This window comes from Myotis lucifugus, unplaced genomic scaffold (genome assembly GCF_000147115.1).
Source record: "Myotis lucifugus unplaced genomic scaffold, Myoluc2.0 scaffold_306, whole genome shotgun sequence".
Lineage (NCBI taxonomy): Eukaryota > Metazoa > Chordata > Mammalia > Chiroptera > Vespertilionidae > Myotis > Myotis lucifugus.
In genome coordinates this window covers 168,607-183,414 of record NW_005871354.1, presented here as the reverse complement: position 1 = coordinate 183,414, position 14,808 = coordinate 168,607, and the positions used below count along the sequence as shown (strand labels likewise).

At 40.7% G+C, this 14,808-nt stretch overlaps 1 protein-coding gene across 1 annotated transcript in view; it reads right to left on the bottom strand.

Annotated features, from left to right (window-relative positions):
- Positions 1-14,808, bottom strand: part of GAD2 (glutamate decarboxylase 2) — a 55,904-nt gene that overhangs the window by 39,131 nt on the left and 1,965 nt on the right. The window contains exons 4-7 of the mRNA XM_023763899.1: positions 14,275-14,508; positions 9,617-9,707; positions 8,604-8,716; positions 4,278-4,393 (exon numbers count right to left, since the gene is read on the bottom strand). Coding sequence (XP_023619667.1) covers positions 4,278-4,393; positions 8,604-8,716; positions 9,617-9,707; positions 14,275-14,508 — 554 coding nt within the window. The remainder of the gene's footprint in view (positions 1-4,277; positions 4,394-8,603; positions 8,717-9,616; positions 9,708-14,274; positions 14,509-14,808) is intronic.

The following is a 14,808-nucleotide window of genomic DNA, read 5'->3' as shown; positions in this document are numbered from 1 at the left end:
AGAGAACACTTGGTCATAAGCAGAGATAAAGAGGGTCATGTGGCATATGTGCGGCCTTTATATCTGAAGGGCTATGCCAGCGGTTCTCAACCTGTGGGTCTCGACCCCTTTGGCAGTCGAAGGACCCTTTCACAGGGGTCGCCTAAGACCATCCTGCATATCAGATATTTACATTACGATTCATAACAGTAGCAACATTACAGTTATGTAGTAGCAATGAAAATAATTTTATGGTTGGGTCACAACATGAGAACTATATTGAAAGGGCCAGAAGGTTGAGAACCACTGGCCAAGGCAGGAGTAGAGGAATAGCCTGACTGCTCTGGGTGGCTTCAGAAAGGAGAACTATGAACAAAAATTGGAAGCTATAAGGATTCAGATGTGTCCCTCAAATCATCAAGACTGTTGTAATAATCGGTTCATCAATGGAATAGCTGGGGAATGAGCTAATGAATGCCCCTCTGGCTCCCCCCGCCTCCCTGATTTTGAAAAAAATAACAATTGGCCCCTCTGCTAGAATCGAGTGCTTATTTAGAACAAAAGCATATTTCAATTTAAGGATAATAGACGTTAAAACCTATATGTTTTTAATTTATACTAAACGAAGACTAATTTATCTTTTAATAAAATATCATTAATTAATCTAGACACAGGATCCATGTTTCAGTTGACATTGAAAATGTGCAAATAAGTATGGGATTTTATACTCATGAAATAATTGTAAGTAAAAAGTAAGCAGGGTCTGAGTGTGTTGTGATTGTCCAAAGGGAGAATGCATGAGGATGAGAGCTCACAGGCATGAGCTCCATCATTGTATGCAGCCCTGGTGCAGTCAGTCTTACCTGTCTTTAGGGATGGTGGGAGAGTAAGGAGAATGGTGGAAAGTTCTGAAAGAAACCAAGTCAGTCTTTTGACATGCTGGTTTCTCTTCCTCTTTACAATTTAGATAAGCAGTTTGGAAAGTTGCATTAATTCTTTCAAGCCATTGTTAGTCACATCCAGATATTTAACTGAGACTCAGATTCAGTGCCTAGTGGACAACAGGGCTTCAGGGAAATCCTCTTCTGGGCTCAGGGAACACAAAGATTATTAAGACAGCCCTCATGCCCAGCCAGCGTGGCTCAGTGGTTGAGTGTCAACCTATAAACCAGGCAGATCACAGTTCCATTCTCAGTCAGGGCACATGCCCCAGTTTGGATCCCCAGTGGGGGGCATGCAGGAGGCAGCTGATCAATAATTCTCTCTCATCATTGTTGTTTCCATCTCTCTCCCTCTCCCTTCCTCTCTGAAGTCAATAATATATGTATGTAAAGACAGCCCTCAGTACCTAGCTACCTTTACCCCCAACCCCTCCCTACCTTGTGTCCTACCTCCCCACCTCTCACTCTCTCTATCTGGTAGTACTGGCTTTTCTGGTCTTCTGTGAGCTTGCTCAACTTGTTCTTGTCTCTGGGCTTTTGTATTTTGTTTCATTTCTTGAAAAATCCTTCCTCAGATATGTATATAGCTCCCTCCCTCATTCAAGGTAGGTCTCTGCTATGTTTCATTTTTACAGAGACCTTTTATGACCATCTTGTAGAATAGCCCACTACCACCCCATTCTCTTGTCACCATGTGGCATTAAATATTTATTTAGTTTACCCACTGTCTATACCCTAATAGAACATAAGCTGCATGAGGGAAAATTTTTATGGTAGCATATAGTTAATAAATATTTGTTGAATTGGACCACCTCCACCTTCCCCCGTCTTCCCCTTCCTTGGCTTTGACCAAATTATTGTTTCACCTATCCAGAATGATTCGGATCAACTGTTCAAGGAGACATAGAAGTACTTTCAATAAACTTGGAAAACCTCCTCCAGCTCAGCCCTGAGATAATGAGGAGGTGTTTTCTTTGGGGGAGGTAAAAATGTGCCATCACCTTGACATTAAGAAAAATCTCTTGGTGGAAATTTGATTTGGGAAGGTAGAAAATGTTAAATCAATTGATGAACTGTAGTGTACAAAACTTTGTTGCTGAAACTTTTAATCTGTTTTCTACATGGTAGTTGAGGCAGGGACCTCACTGGTCTGGGAGTCAGAACACCCATTTAATCCTATCTCTGTCTACATAGCTAACTGCAGCCTCTTCATTTGTAAAATACTGGTAATAATCTCTGTGCTGCCTGTTGCACAAGATTGTCGTGAGAATCAAATGAGCTAATGTAATTGGAAGGGTGTTGGAAACAGTCAAATAGTTACCGATATAAGATATTATACATTAGAAAAACAGTTCATTTGTCAAAAATAAGCCTTCAGTTAGAACCAGTTGGTATTTTAGGGCAGGTTTATAATTCAAATGTTATTTCATAATTATGTGTGTGGATAGAGATCCAAAAAAGAGAAGGGAGAATTAAGTGGTTGTTGTATTACTGAATTACCTTTCTTTCCTTAGAAATGAAGAATTAGACTCCAAGTTTGCGATATCAGGAAAATAAGGCATAGCAAAATCATTCCCAGGCTACATGACCCAAGCTTTCTGGGTAAGGTTAAGCCAATTTGCATGAAGCTTGAGCCCAAGAAACTTATTCAGAAACCAGAGAGCACAGGGCAGCTTGTTGGTTAATCAACCTCATTTCAGGTTGTGTAATCGGCACAGAAGCCAAAAGAAAAAGATACCCAATATAATAGCATCTGGAATTTTTGAGACTGAGAATATAGTAACATTTACCTATGTAGAGGTCCAAACCCACTTCAGGGAAACAGTAATTAGAAAATATTGCATCATGTTTTTCTACCTTTGGAGAAGCTGCGAAATTAAAATTAGCTGATGATGGGGGTACTAGGCCTAGTAGAATGAACAATGTCTTCCTCCCCAAGGATGTCCATATCCCAATCCCTAAAACCTGGGAATATGTTACCTTACATGGTAAAAGGGATCTTTCAAATATGATTAAGTTAAGGGTCTTGAGATGGGAGATTACCTGGGTTATTTGGGTAGACCTAAGTAATCGTAAGGGTCCTAACAAGGGAAAGAGTGGACGAGAGAGTCAGAACCAGAGAAGGAGATGTGGTGACAGAAACAGAAGTCAGAGAGAGCAGGGGAAACGGGTGCTCCCCTGCCACCTCCAGAAGGACCCCAGCCCTGCTCACCCACATTCCATTCTGAACTCCAATGAAGTCATGTTGTCTTAAGCCACTACGTTTATGGTAAACATGACAAAACAACGGCTAAAGATAATTTGTTAACATAAATCATTAGTTTCTTTTGATTCTATGGCTACTGCTGTGGTTATGAATTGTACTCACTGGCTTCCAACCTGTACTTGCCTTTCATTTCCTTGTTATAACACACACACACACACACAAACACACACACACATACATGTACCTTAAAACATGTAGTAGAGCTGAGGCCCCACTATGATTCCATGCTTCTCCTGCCTGACATCTCTTTCAGGAACTTCTAGTTTCCCTATAAACCCCTCTCTGCCCGTTTTCCATTTCCCCTACCATCAAAGGGCTGCTTGACCTTTGAGGCAGTTGTTTTCCAGACCTTGGGCTACTTTGAGGAAAGGTTGTGATGGAGCAGTCTTAGGTATGTGAGAGGAAGCAGGCAGCCTAGCAGAGCTGTTAATTCAATTTATGCGAACAGGAAGGACAATTGTTGAGATGCCTTGGTGGCATTAGCTCTTCAAAGGCCCTGGAAGGAATATGAAATACTACCTCCTGGAATTCAAGCTGGGAATCCCAAGCTCCCAGCATCCTGCCTGGCCAGCAGCCTGGTGGTAGGTAGGAGCCTGTGCTTGGCTGAGAGATCAGATATGACAGATCACTATGCCGTTTCTCTACAGTGATAAAACCTCTGGTTAAGGTTAACATTAAAGTGATTCAAGGTACCATGAGGGTAGGATATCTGGTCAGAATTTTTAAACACAAAGTCTGTATCAACAGGCTACTTTAGGGTTATGTAGGTGCAGTAATATCGATAGCCCAAATGAGTTCATGGTCAGTCTTCTTTCTCTCCTCCTACACTCCCCCAACACACAACATTAGTACTAAAAAGTGAAGCATAGGAACTGCAGGTAAAACATCCTGATTTCTCTTTGAGAGTTTTCCTGAATTTCAAAGAGAAATTCAACCCATTGTACCACTCAGCTGTTCTCTCCCCTAATTCTTTTCCAAAAAGGATCTTTTAGGAAGAGAACCTCTGGGAATAAAGCATTTCTAAATATCATTGCGTAAACCCGGGCTTTACAAAATAGAACCTTAAACTTGGAAAGAACAGAAACACGTACATGCTCAGATGTGAAGGCAATGAGCCTGGGAACAGCGGCCATCCCTTTCTCCTTGACTTCTGGGAACATCTTAAAGCGTGCAATCAGCATGGCATACATGTTAGATATGGCGCCACCTAAGGTGCACAGCAACACATAGTTACCTTTTCTAGTCATTATCAACATCACTTCACATGCAAGCCACATCCCATTTCCACTGACCCAGAGTCCTCCTTGGACACAGGAGAAGAACTTTTGATTGGCTAACCTTGACCTGAATACTCAGACTCAGGTGCTAGCTAAGAGGGTCCAGAGAAGGAGCATTGGGCCCAACCATGGGACAGATGTCCTCCCTCCACACCCATCTCTGTCACTAAGAGGAACTGCAATTGATTCTGCTCTTTGAAGCAGCATTTAAGAACTAAGGAATTGTTGCCTTCTTTCCCAGCTTGTGAGTGCAGTCATTCTGCATGAGGCTTAGGAAAATCTTACTTATATCCTTATGTAGAAGACATTTCATTTCAGCTCATACAAATGCCTTGCACGTGAACGGCTACAAATCAGTTGCTGTTAATCAACAAGTCTTACAGAATGAGAATATACATCCAAGCCCATCTCTTCATACTCATTTGTTAATTCCCCCTAAATTGTTCTTCCCTCTTAAAGATATCATTAAAATATAACCGTAATAGTTTACAAAAATCTTATTTTATAGCTATGGGATGACATGCAACTAAGGGAACTTTAAGTTCATATTGAATTATTTTTCTGTGTCATCCTCAGGGTGTCAAGAATTTCATACAATAAAGTTTGTATCTAATAAGTAGAGTTTTATCTGATGTGCAAAGAAGAGTAAGCTTTTCCCCAGGATTGTTGGAAAGGTTAGGATTTTTGCTATCCAGAAAAAAGGTCTTCAGCATGGAAATGAATATGTGGGCATGGAAACTGTGAGATCAAGATCATGAGGCAGAGCAAAGGTACTCTCTCCCCCTCACCCAAAGCGGGGCACGCCCAGGCCCTATCATGGTGTGAGTACTTTGCGTTCCCTTCCCTTCACGTGGCAAGAGCAAAAGAGCTCCCTGTATTCAGTCGAATGGCCCACACAGGGCACGATCTTTGCCCCATGAGCCCTGGGCTCTGACGCAAGCAGGCAGCCTCACACACAGCAGTCATCAACAAGAGCCTGGCTTTGTCATCAGTCAGAATGAGGACGATTCCTACTTCTTCTGGACCCCAGAGACATGGGACAAGCAGAATCTAGGTCAGACCTGCTCTGAGCAGCACCCTTTCTAAAAGTCTGACTGTGTAGGATGCCGTTGGAAAATGGAGCAGCTTTTAAAGAAACTTGCTCTCTAGCTATGGTTTCTTAATTCTGGCGCCTAAGGATAGTTTGGGCTGGATAGTTACTTATGGGGGCCTGTCCTGTGCATTGCATGGTGTTTACCAGTATCCCTGGCCTCTACCCACCGGATGCCAGCAGCACTGTGCTCCCCCAAAGTGGCCACCAAAAAATGTCTCCAGACATTGCCAAATGTCCCCTGAGGGAAAACACGGGGCAAAATTCTCCCATTGAGAACTGCTGCTCTCATTCTTCTCAGACAGGCCAGGGAGAAAGGAGAGGAAGACAAATAGAGCTGCGGCCTGTGGACTCAAGGGTCCCAGGTTTGATTCTGGTCAAAGGCATGTACCTTGGTTGTGGGCACATCCCCAGTAGTGGGTGTGAGGGAGGCAGCTGATTGATGTTTCTCTCTTCGATGTTTCTAACTCTATCCCTCTCCCTTCCTCTCTGTAAAAAATCAATAAAATATATTTAAAAAAAAAAGAAAGCTCATTTCACAGGACACTTGTCCAAGAGGCTTCTAGCTCTGCCTTTCCACTCTCCAGTTTTCACCTCAGCCATTCTCTGTCATGTCCAGCATCCCTGAGAGGGATGAAGAGGCTTTTGGCCTCTGGACAGAGCAGACTGCATTGTGCAGCACAGGTAGGAGGACAGATGCACGAGTCCTGCATGCTCTTATTGCCCATGAATCTTCAAGAAAAAAGGATGCAAAAGCAAGCCCTGAGTCATTCTGAAAACCCTGTAGATAGGGAAGGTGTGTGACTAAGCCAAGCCTTTCCTCTTTCCCCCTCAGTTCTTCATGACACGCTGAGCAGTGACAAGTGCTCGGGTCTCTCTGGTTGTCAGGCATAGGTGACATAACATAAACGGATTTCTTCTAAGTCCCAAAGGACTTTCCGTGAAACATGAAGCCTCTGGACGTTATAGATGGAGGCGTAAGGCAAACAGCTGAGCTATATATTCAGCTACAGACCTAACTCTTCATGTTAAGTCCCAAACAACAGGACTTTCAGATAATATGCATGATTTCCCCCTTTCCCCCTTTCCTCACCCCTTAAATTGTAAGACCCTTTACTTCAGGAATAAAGCTGACTGCTACCTAGAAAGACATGTATTAGTGATTCAGGATGCTATCAACCTTTCCTCTGCAATGCCTACAGAGAGCAGAGAAGAAACAGGTTGCCAATGGCTTTTCTTCTATACCCTCCCTACTTTGCAATGTCTACATTACATTGTAACATGACGTCGATGGCTTCTATTTTAGGTCTTTGGGGCCAAGGGAGGAGCCCCATGATCAAGCTTAAGTCTTGTCTAACCCCTTTTCTTGACCATTTGCTGTCATTGATGAGGGTGTTGGGGAAGCCCTCAGTCTATAACTGGCTTAGCACAACTGCCAGAGATGATGCTTTCTCTGGGACAGGTGGGTTTCAAGACCAGCCAGGTAAATTAGGCCTGTCTCAAGCCCCTTTAGTCAACTTTTTAGGATCCACATGAGCAGCTGTTAGCATCTGTTCACTCTGCTCTCCTCGGAACCATTAAAATAGATCCTGGGATGCTCCTGGCTCCCTCAGGGACAACTCAATCAGGCAACTAACCTTATAATAGGAGAAAGAATAAAGGTAGAAGTGATGTTGATCTCTGAACCCTATCTAATTGCTCATAAAAAATATCTTAGGCCTTAAGAGCCTTAAGAACTTAAGAGCATCAGTTCCAGGCAATGGTGACAAAGTTCCCTCAATAGGGGATGGTTTTCCAGAGAAAAAACTAAGTACTAACTTTTCTACAAATAAAGACTAGCTAAAAATTCATCACAGCTGACATTCAATGACTTATAAAGAAAAGGCTAAATTTCCCTACAATTTAACTAACAGGTTTTCCTTCAGCATCTGAAAAAAAAGTGCGATAGCTTTAAAAACATAAAATAAAATAGCAGATCTGAGCTTATAGGTAAAGCTGCTTGATTTTAAGCCTACTGTTGCTCATTTATCATTTCTTTTTCCATCCGTTTTTTTATTTTCTCCCTCCTCATTATCCCCTTGTCTTTGTAGATTTGTTGAGGAGAGATCACAATGTGGCCTTTGTGAGGCCTGGCACAATGGCAGGTGTGGAGCTGGCTCCCCTAGGGGAGCGCCCACCCGTTATGATGACCTCCTTCTTGCACTGATTAGGTGATGATCTGCACACCGGGTTTCTTTTCCATGGGTCATTGACTCTTTTTTCCCACTGCCCTCCTAACTTCTGTTTCTTCTCTGCATCAAACCAAGGTCACACACACACACACACACACACACACACACACACACACTGGGAAGCAAGCGCAGGCCTTTGTTTCAGGTTGATTCTCTTGGCTGAAAGAGGTGTAAATAACTGGAGCTTAGAATGCAATGGAGGGTGATAAAAGGCAGGATGGGAGAGACTGAATGGCTTGATAAAGAAGAGAAGGAATGAGAAAATTCCTGAAGAAATCATCACCCTCTCCTTTAGTTCTAAGAAACTGCCTCGTAGGCACTCTCCACCTCCTTGAAATTAGTGTAAATCAGCTTCTCTGCTTGTTGCTTGAGAGGAACAGGGTTCTTAGGATCTATTAAGTAGCTGCCTGTCATGCATTCTCAACCAGAGAATGCTTTATTAAACGAGGCTGCCCTTTTCCTTTCTCTAATCCTGGGAAGAGCATCAGAGAGTGAATTCTCTTATTAGGCATCTTTATTCTTTTGTTCCACATGATGCATACATCCTGTGTGTGGGAGCCCAGTAGAAGTCTTGGGTAAATATAATCTTCGTTTATGCTCTTTTTGAACACAAATAACTAATGTTCAAGCATGGGATAGTTGGCTTAGAGGCATGGCCAATGGTCAAGTGTACTTAATGACACTCATTCTTTTTATCGATATAGAGACTATTGAACTTAAGCAGAAGTACAAACAAGATATTTAAGATTTCCCAGGTTCATAATAGGGCATTGCATACCAGAAGAAAGAAACACAAAGAAAAGTTGTAATATCATATACCAGGAGAAAATATCCCATCGCCAGAGCCCCCTGGCCAGCCAATGATTTCTCTCATTTTCTTTAGGGTGACATATTCCAAAAGCACAAATACTGGAGCAATTTCATAGGTGAACCTGAAATGCAGTAATGGCCACATTTTATTTATGTAACTCAAATAAATAATTCACCACTATAGTATCTACAGAACTATTTTCTTTTTTCAAACCCTGCATTCACAAATGTTATGATTATACATGAAGTAGAGAAAAAATTATGTCTTCTAAAAGGTTTGCTCATTTTTCTATGTTCGTAAAGTTAAGAGCTTTAATTATTGACTTAGTGCACAATGGTCATTTATCATCTATATATATAAAAGCCTAAGCAACTGTTTGACAGTTTGACTGGTAGCTATGACATGCACTGACTACCAGGGGGCAGACACTCAATGCACAGGCATGGAAACATGGAACAGTCTGATGAATCTCAGAGGAAAGGGGGAGGGGGAGGGAAGAAAGAGATTAACCAAAGATCTTATATGCATACTAGAGGCCTGGCAAAAATTCGTGCACTGGTGGGGTCTCTCGGCCTGACCTGCACCCTCTCACAATCCGGGACCCTGGGGGATGTCAAACTGACGGTTTCAGCTGGATCCCTGCAGGCCAGGCCGAGGGACCCCACCGGTGCTCGAATCCGTGCACCGGCCTCTAGTATTGAATAAATAAAGAACATTGCTGAGTAACACTATTTAAAATATAACATCTAATCTCATTTGTCTTTTACAGTATACATTATTATCAATCCAAAATTCCAAAGGTCCCTTTTTGTGTTTAAAAAATGCTGTATAGCTTTGAATGAGTTATATCAATACTATATTCTATTAAGTTAGAGTGAACAGCAATGTATGTCTGACATCCATTATCACTATTTTAGGGGTTACTTAATAAAAGAGATTTTCACATGAGAGGTAGAATAAAGACTATGAAACTTCACTAATAATTATTCATGATTACACAAAAACACATTTACCTACTTACATGTTAGTGTTTGCTGTTGATGTCAGCCAGTCTGCTGCTAATCCAACCATATCCAGTCCAGTGGAGAGTTGATTGAAATATCTGGGATGCCCTGAATAAAATGGATGCCCAGAATCAGGACTGCGTCCAATGAAAATAAATGCCTTTCAAACACACAATTTCTCTTGCTAAAGAACCTTCAAAGATCCTATAGAAGTAGGAAATCCATATTCAAAAACCCAATATGCATGCATGCATGCACACACACATCCCCCAAAGGAACATTTCCTCTAACAAGAGAGACTATTTTGGATTTTTGGTATTTCTAAATATGGTCCTTAAATATTCTCTATTAAAATAACAAATGTGGTCTGCAATGTGGAAAAATGTAGCCCTTTTTTCAGTAGATTTGTAAACTATAGTGCTTGTGCAATCCAAAGCTATTCAAAGACAGGCTTTTCTTGTTTACACTGGTGCTACTAAAAATCCTTTTTTTTGTTGAAGCTGTTCTGGAATCAGTCATACCACGACATCTGCCAGCCATGCCAACATTCATAATGATATCAGTGACAAACGGCTGATGATTACAAAAGACAAGGCAAAAATGAGAAAATAGGACATTCTGTTGAATGATTTGCCCTTGATTCAAAAGGTGATGATTGTCTAAAGATGGCATGGAGAAACCTAATTCTTGTCAATTCTTTTCTCTCCAAATATTTAATTATAAACAACAGAACTCCTTCATAGCTGTGATTTAAAATAAAGAGAAATACAGTCAACATCACTGTCTTGTCAACAAGATACATGAAGATATAGTCAATGGACCAATCAGTCCATTAGCAAGGCTTATCTAATTAATTTCTGGATTTCTCAGAGACTCTCTAAAGGGGTTGACATCTAAATACTCCTGAGGCCATTATTTTAAATGTGATGGTAAGTATCTCATTAGAATTCCACTTCTGTGTCTTGCCCCATAAAACCTATCTATAAATCTGTGATTTGCTTAGCAGCAAAAATTTTGGAAGACGAACAATTATGGAAATAGCGTCTGATAAAAAGGCACCTGCCACTTACTGGACACCTGTCTGAAGCCTGGGGATGTGATAGTCTCTCATGCCAGCATGGGCAAAACAAGATTTAAAAAGGCAAAGCAGAAAGCAGGGATGCTATCTCTAGGACTGGAGTGCTCTCTTATCAGCCTCCTGCATGTGGCTAGACAATCAGATGTCGAGAAAAGATAGGAGCCAGGAAAGAAAAGAGTACATTTGAAAGAGATTGGGTTTTGTGCAGCTCTCTCTGCCCCACCTCCACCATTGTTTTACCTCCCTTTGGACTGGCCCAGTGCCCCTCTATCTGTTTTTGCTCTTTTCCAGGCCTATGATGCTGACTCTGTCAGTCTGTGCATCCACGGAAAGTGAAAAAGCCTCCTTTGGGTTCCACCATTGCCCTCTGGAACAACCCCCCACTCCTCTCTGCCTCATTGACTCCCCATTTCATTAGAGCTCACAGCTGAAACCACAGCCCTCTGCTCCCTTCTGGTGCCCCTGCATTTCCCTTTCCTTAAGCCATTTCTTTAAAGCAAGGAAATTAGTAAGGATTAGCAAATCTATCTGTTCATCTACTTTACCAATTCGTAGACATTTTCTCCATGGATCTGGTGTTTGCTAGCACCCACTATTTAACTCTATGGAAACTTTGGGATGAAAACCTCGGCATAAAATTGAGAGAGATTCCCAGGCCTGTGTTGTGGCCCAGGATGTCAGAAGACCAGTTGCCCCTGATGATTGCCTTTGGGAAATGGTGGGAACAAATTTGATCCTTCAGTGGCCCATCTCCCTTCTGTATTTCTTTTTGGCCTTGGTCACCCATTTTCCCTGAATCTCTCTTCCCTCAAATTTTTTCATTTACTGATAATGATGTGAAAATATAGAGGGAGATAGTTTGACAGCTCGGAACAACATAACCTCTTGATTTCTGCAGAAATATTATTTCGCTCCCTTCGAATGACCCCTACAAGCTGCAGGTAAATCCAGGCAGGGCTCTCTGAGAGAAGAAGAGTGGGAGACCTGCCTTGGAGCTTGCGGAGCTGTCCTGGCAGCCCTGGCATCCCAGCTGCTGCTGCTGCTGCTGCTGCCCCCACCGGGCCCTGTGCTGCCAGGCTCCACGCCAGGAATCAGGCGGCCAAGGTAGCCTGAGCAGCCAGTGATACAGTGAGTTTGAAAGGTGAGATTAGAGCCGCTTCAGGCTCTACAATGCTCCCCACAGATTAGCAAATGAGACAGGAAGGATGCACAGACTGCTTGTCCAGAATCAGTGGGGGAGGGGCCTAGAGTCGTCCAAACTGCTCTCTTTGTACTGTTCACATGCACCCAAGGAAGTCTCACTTACTAACCCTTCAATTCCTTTGACTAATGGTTTAGTTAAAAGATTCAAGACAACATTTAACCCTTCCACCACCCAACCACCACCACCACCACCAAATCTAAGGATCCCCCCAAACGCTAATTATTCCAGGATTCTTACCATTTTTGGCAGTTTTTGGTCCTAATATTTCTTAGAGAGGTAATTTTATCAAAACATGAAGGCATCATTTCCCCACTGCCCCTCATGCCACTCGAAGCTTGAAGCCCAAGGGGAAATTAGGCTAACGACTCTCAATAGAAAGCAGTCGATAAGATGCATTTTTTAAAAACAATCTCCCGAGAATCATTAAAATGCTTAATGTAGCAGGGTAGTAACTACTCTACAGACCCTAAATAATACTTGTTGTCAAGTTATAGCATAAACTCCTATAAGTAACAAGTTTATAGGAGTTTATGCTATAGAGAAGATGACTGCTGTTAATTCTTTGAAATGCTATTTGTGGGTAAGGGGGAAGACTATGTATGTTATGAATAATATTGATATTGAATTAATATCAATATGCCTTACTTGAAAATCCAAGTTAATCAATCATATTTTTTCCTAAACTTTAATTAACATGCATGAGAGCTATACTTGCCCAAAAGATGTAAAAACATTATGGTAAAAATCAAAGAATTGAATTGACCCATGTTTTCCTGACACTAAATGGAACATTGACAGACAGAATTACTTTCATTGACTTGCATTTCCCATTATCTTAAGTCTTTAAATTGTATTTCAGACACCACCAGATTTTAAGGACAAAGATGTAAAACATTTGTATAGAGTCTTTTTGGTTTGGCAGCAAAAAAAAAATTAAGTAGCATTTTACTATTAACATTTAAATATCAAGTTAAGGGAATGGGTTAAACAAAAAATGAATTAAAAGCATTGTTCAGGTTTGTACTTACAGATACATGAAAAGCTGGGAGAAAAAACATCTTTAATGCCTAGTATATTAATCATGTGGATTCTCTATGAACATAACTGAGAATGATATCCAATAAGCCTTCCAAACCATACCAGACAGACGGAATTTGATAGAAATCACCAAACTAAATTCCTTTCCCTATATATCTAGTCCTAAGTCTATAGTCTCACAAAAGTGGATACCAATGGTTCTGTAAATTAATTTCCTAAGGTTTCTTCTATGGATACCTTTCCTCTCTGTTGGTTTAAAGAATGTACAAAGAACACCGCCCCCATACCACCACCACACACACATACACATGCACACCCCCACACACAAAGAGCTAAAATCACACAGCAGATATTCTTAAAATGTTTGTTGTTGATTAGAATTATATGGATCAAATTTAGCTCCAAATCAATTAGCCACAAATCAGTTTAGATCCACAAGTTCTCTCTCTTTCCCCCTGAAAATCCAGTCATTTTTATTGCTCTAATGAAGTATCAGGATGATTAGAGACGATGTAGAAAAGAAAGGGGTAATCGTGACCTGAGAGATGAATAGCTGATTTTGTGTAGACAAAATTAAAACTTAGAATGCACCCAAACAAATGGTACACCTGGCACTATAAAATGGATAGATGATGAAGAGTTCTGTGAAAAAGCAATAAATTTGCTCCTAAGGATATCTGATTTCCCTCACCCCACCCCACCCCCACCCCTTTATCTGATATACAGAGTGACTATGAAGTGCACATTTTGTATAATAGGGCTAAATTGTTAAGGTAGTTTGAATTGTGTTTTCTTTTGTGTACATTTCTTTGAAAATAGAGACAAACTGGAGTTCAAATCTAAAGTGTTGGCCATTTGAGACAATGCCAAAACATTATCCCTCTTGATCAATAATTACATAGGATGGTTTGTCCAAATTCTCACCCTTCCTATGTCAAAGTAATTACCAGCACTATATTAGCATTTGGGCTTTTGTTTAGATCATATTTTTTGACCGTTCATTTTCATATTCCCCCCCCCTTTTTTCTCTGCATTTTGGGTCGCTTCTACTGGCCTCTGCTGACAAATGCTTGTTTCTATATCAGTGGTTCATCTCTTTGACCAAATATGTGCAATGTAAAATATGACAATTTATAATTAGATAATGTTTTTGACATTATCAACTTCAGAATCATTAACAGTAATAGTAAAGGGTGCTTTTGATTAGGATCATTCTGATAATGTCTATTTTTTAAATGATGAAAAATTTTGTAAATTTGAAAATATCAGTAACTCCAAAAAACAGAAAATATTTTATAGAAAAAATAAAGATTGTGAAAGAAAAAAGAGCTTTATTATTTCTGATGGGACAATACCTGTTTTAATTGCATATTTTAGAGTTGTTTGGCAATGCATCAAAATTTCCTCCAAATTTTGTGGTTGGTCTGCCAATTCCCAATTATATTCTTGAAGAAGCTCGTTAGGGTAATGGAAATCAATCACTTTGGTTGATCTATCGAAACTTTTCACCACATACTGAAGCAAAATATCCATAACATCCTGCAGGAACGCCAAGGTGGGTCTTTCTCCATCACAGGCTGGCAGCAGGTCTAAGGAATGAAATCATATTGCCACATTTTATTTTATTTTTTTAACAGGTAAAATTAATTTTAATAATATATATTATTTAACCCAATATGTCCAGAATACTATCATCAAAACGCCACATTTTAATTTTACTATGAAAATGCCCAGGCAAGATCTGATCCAGCAATTTCTCTATGAGCTGGCGATTGTATGTTTAAAAAAATCTTCGGGAAACGCAGAGCTTTTTCTTTCAAAGGGAGGCACTTTTCAAAGAGGAAAGAATGAGAGAAATTAGTATTTCTCCCCACCTCCCGCCCCAAATG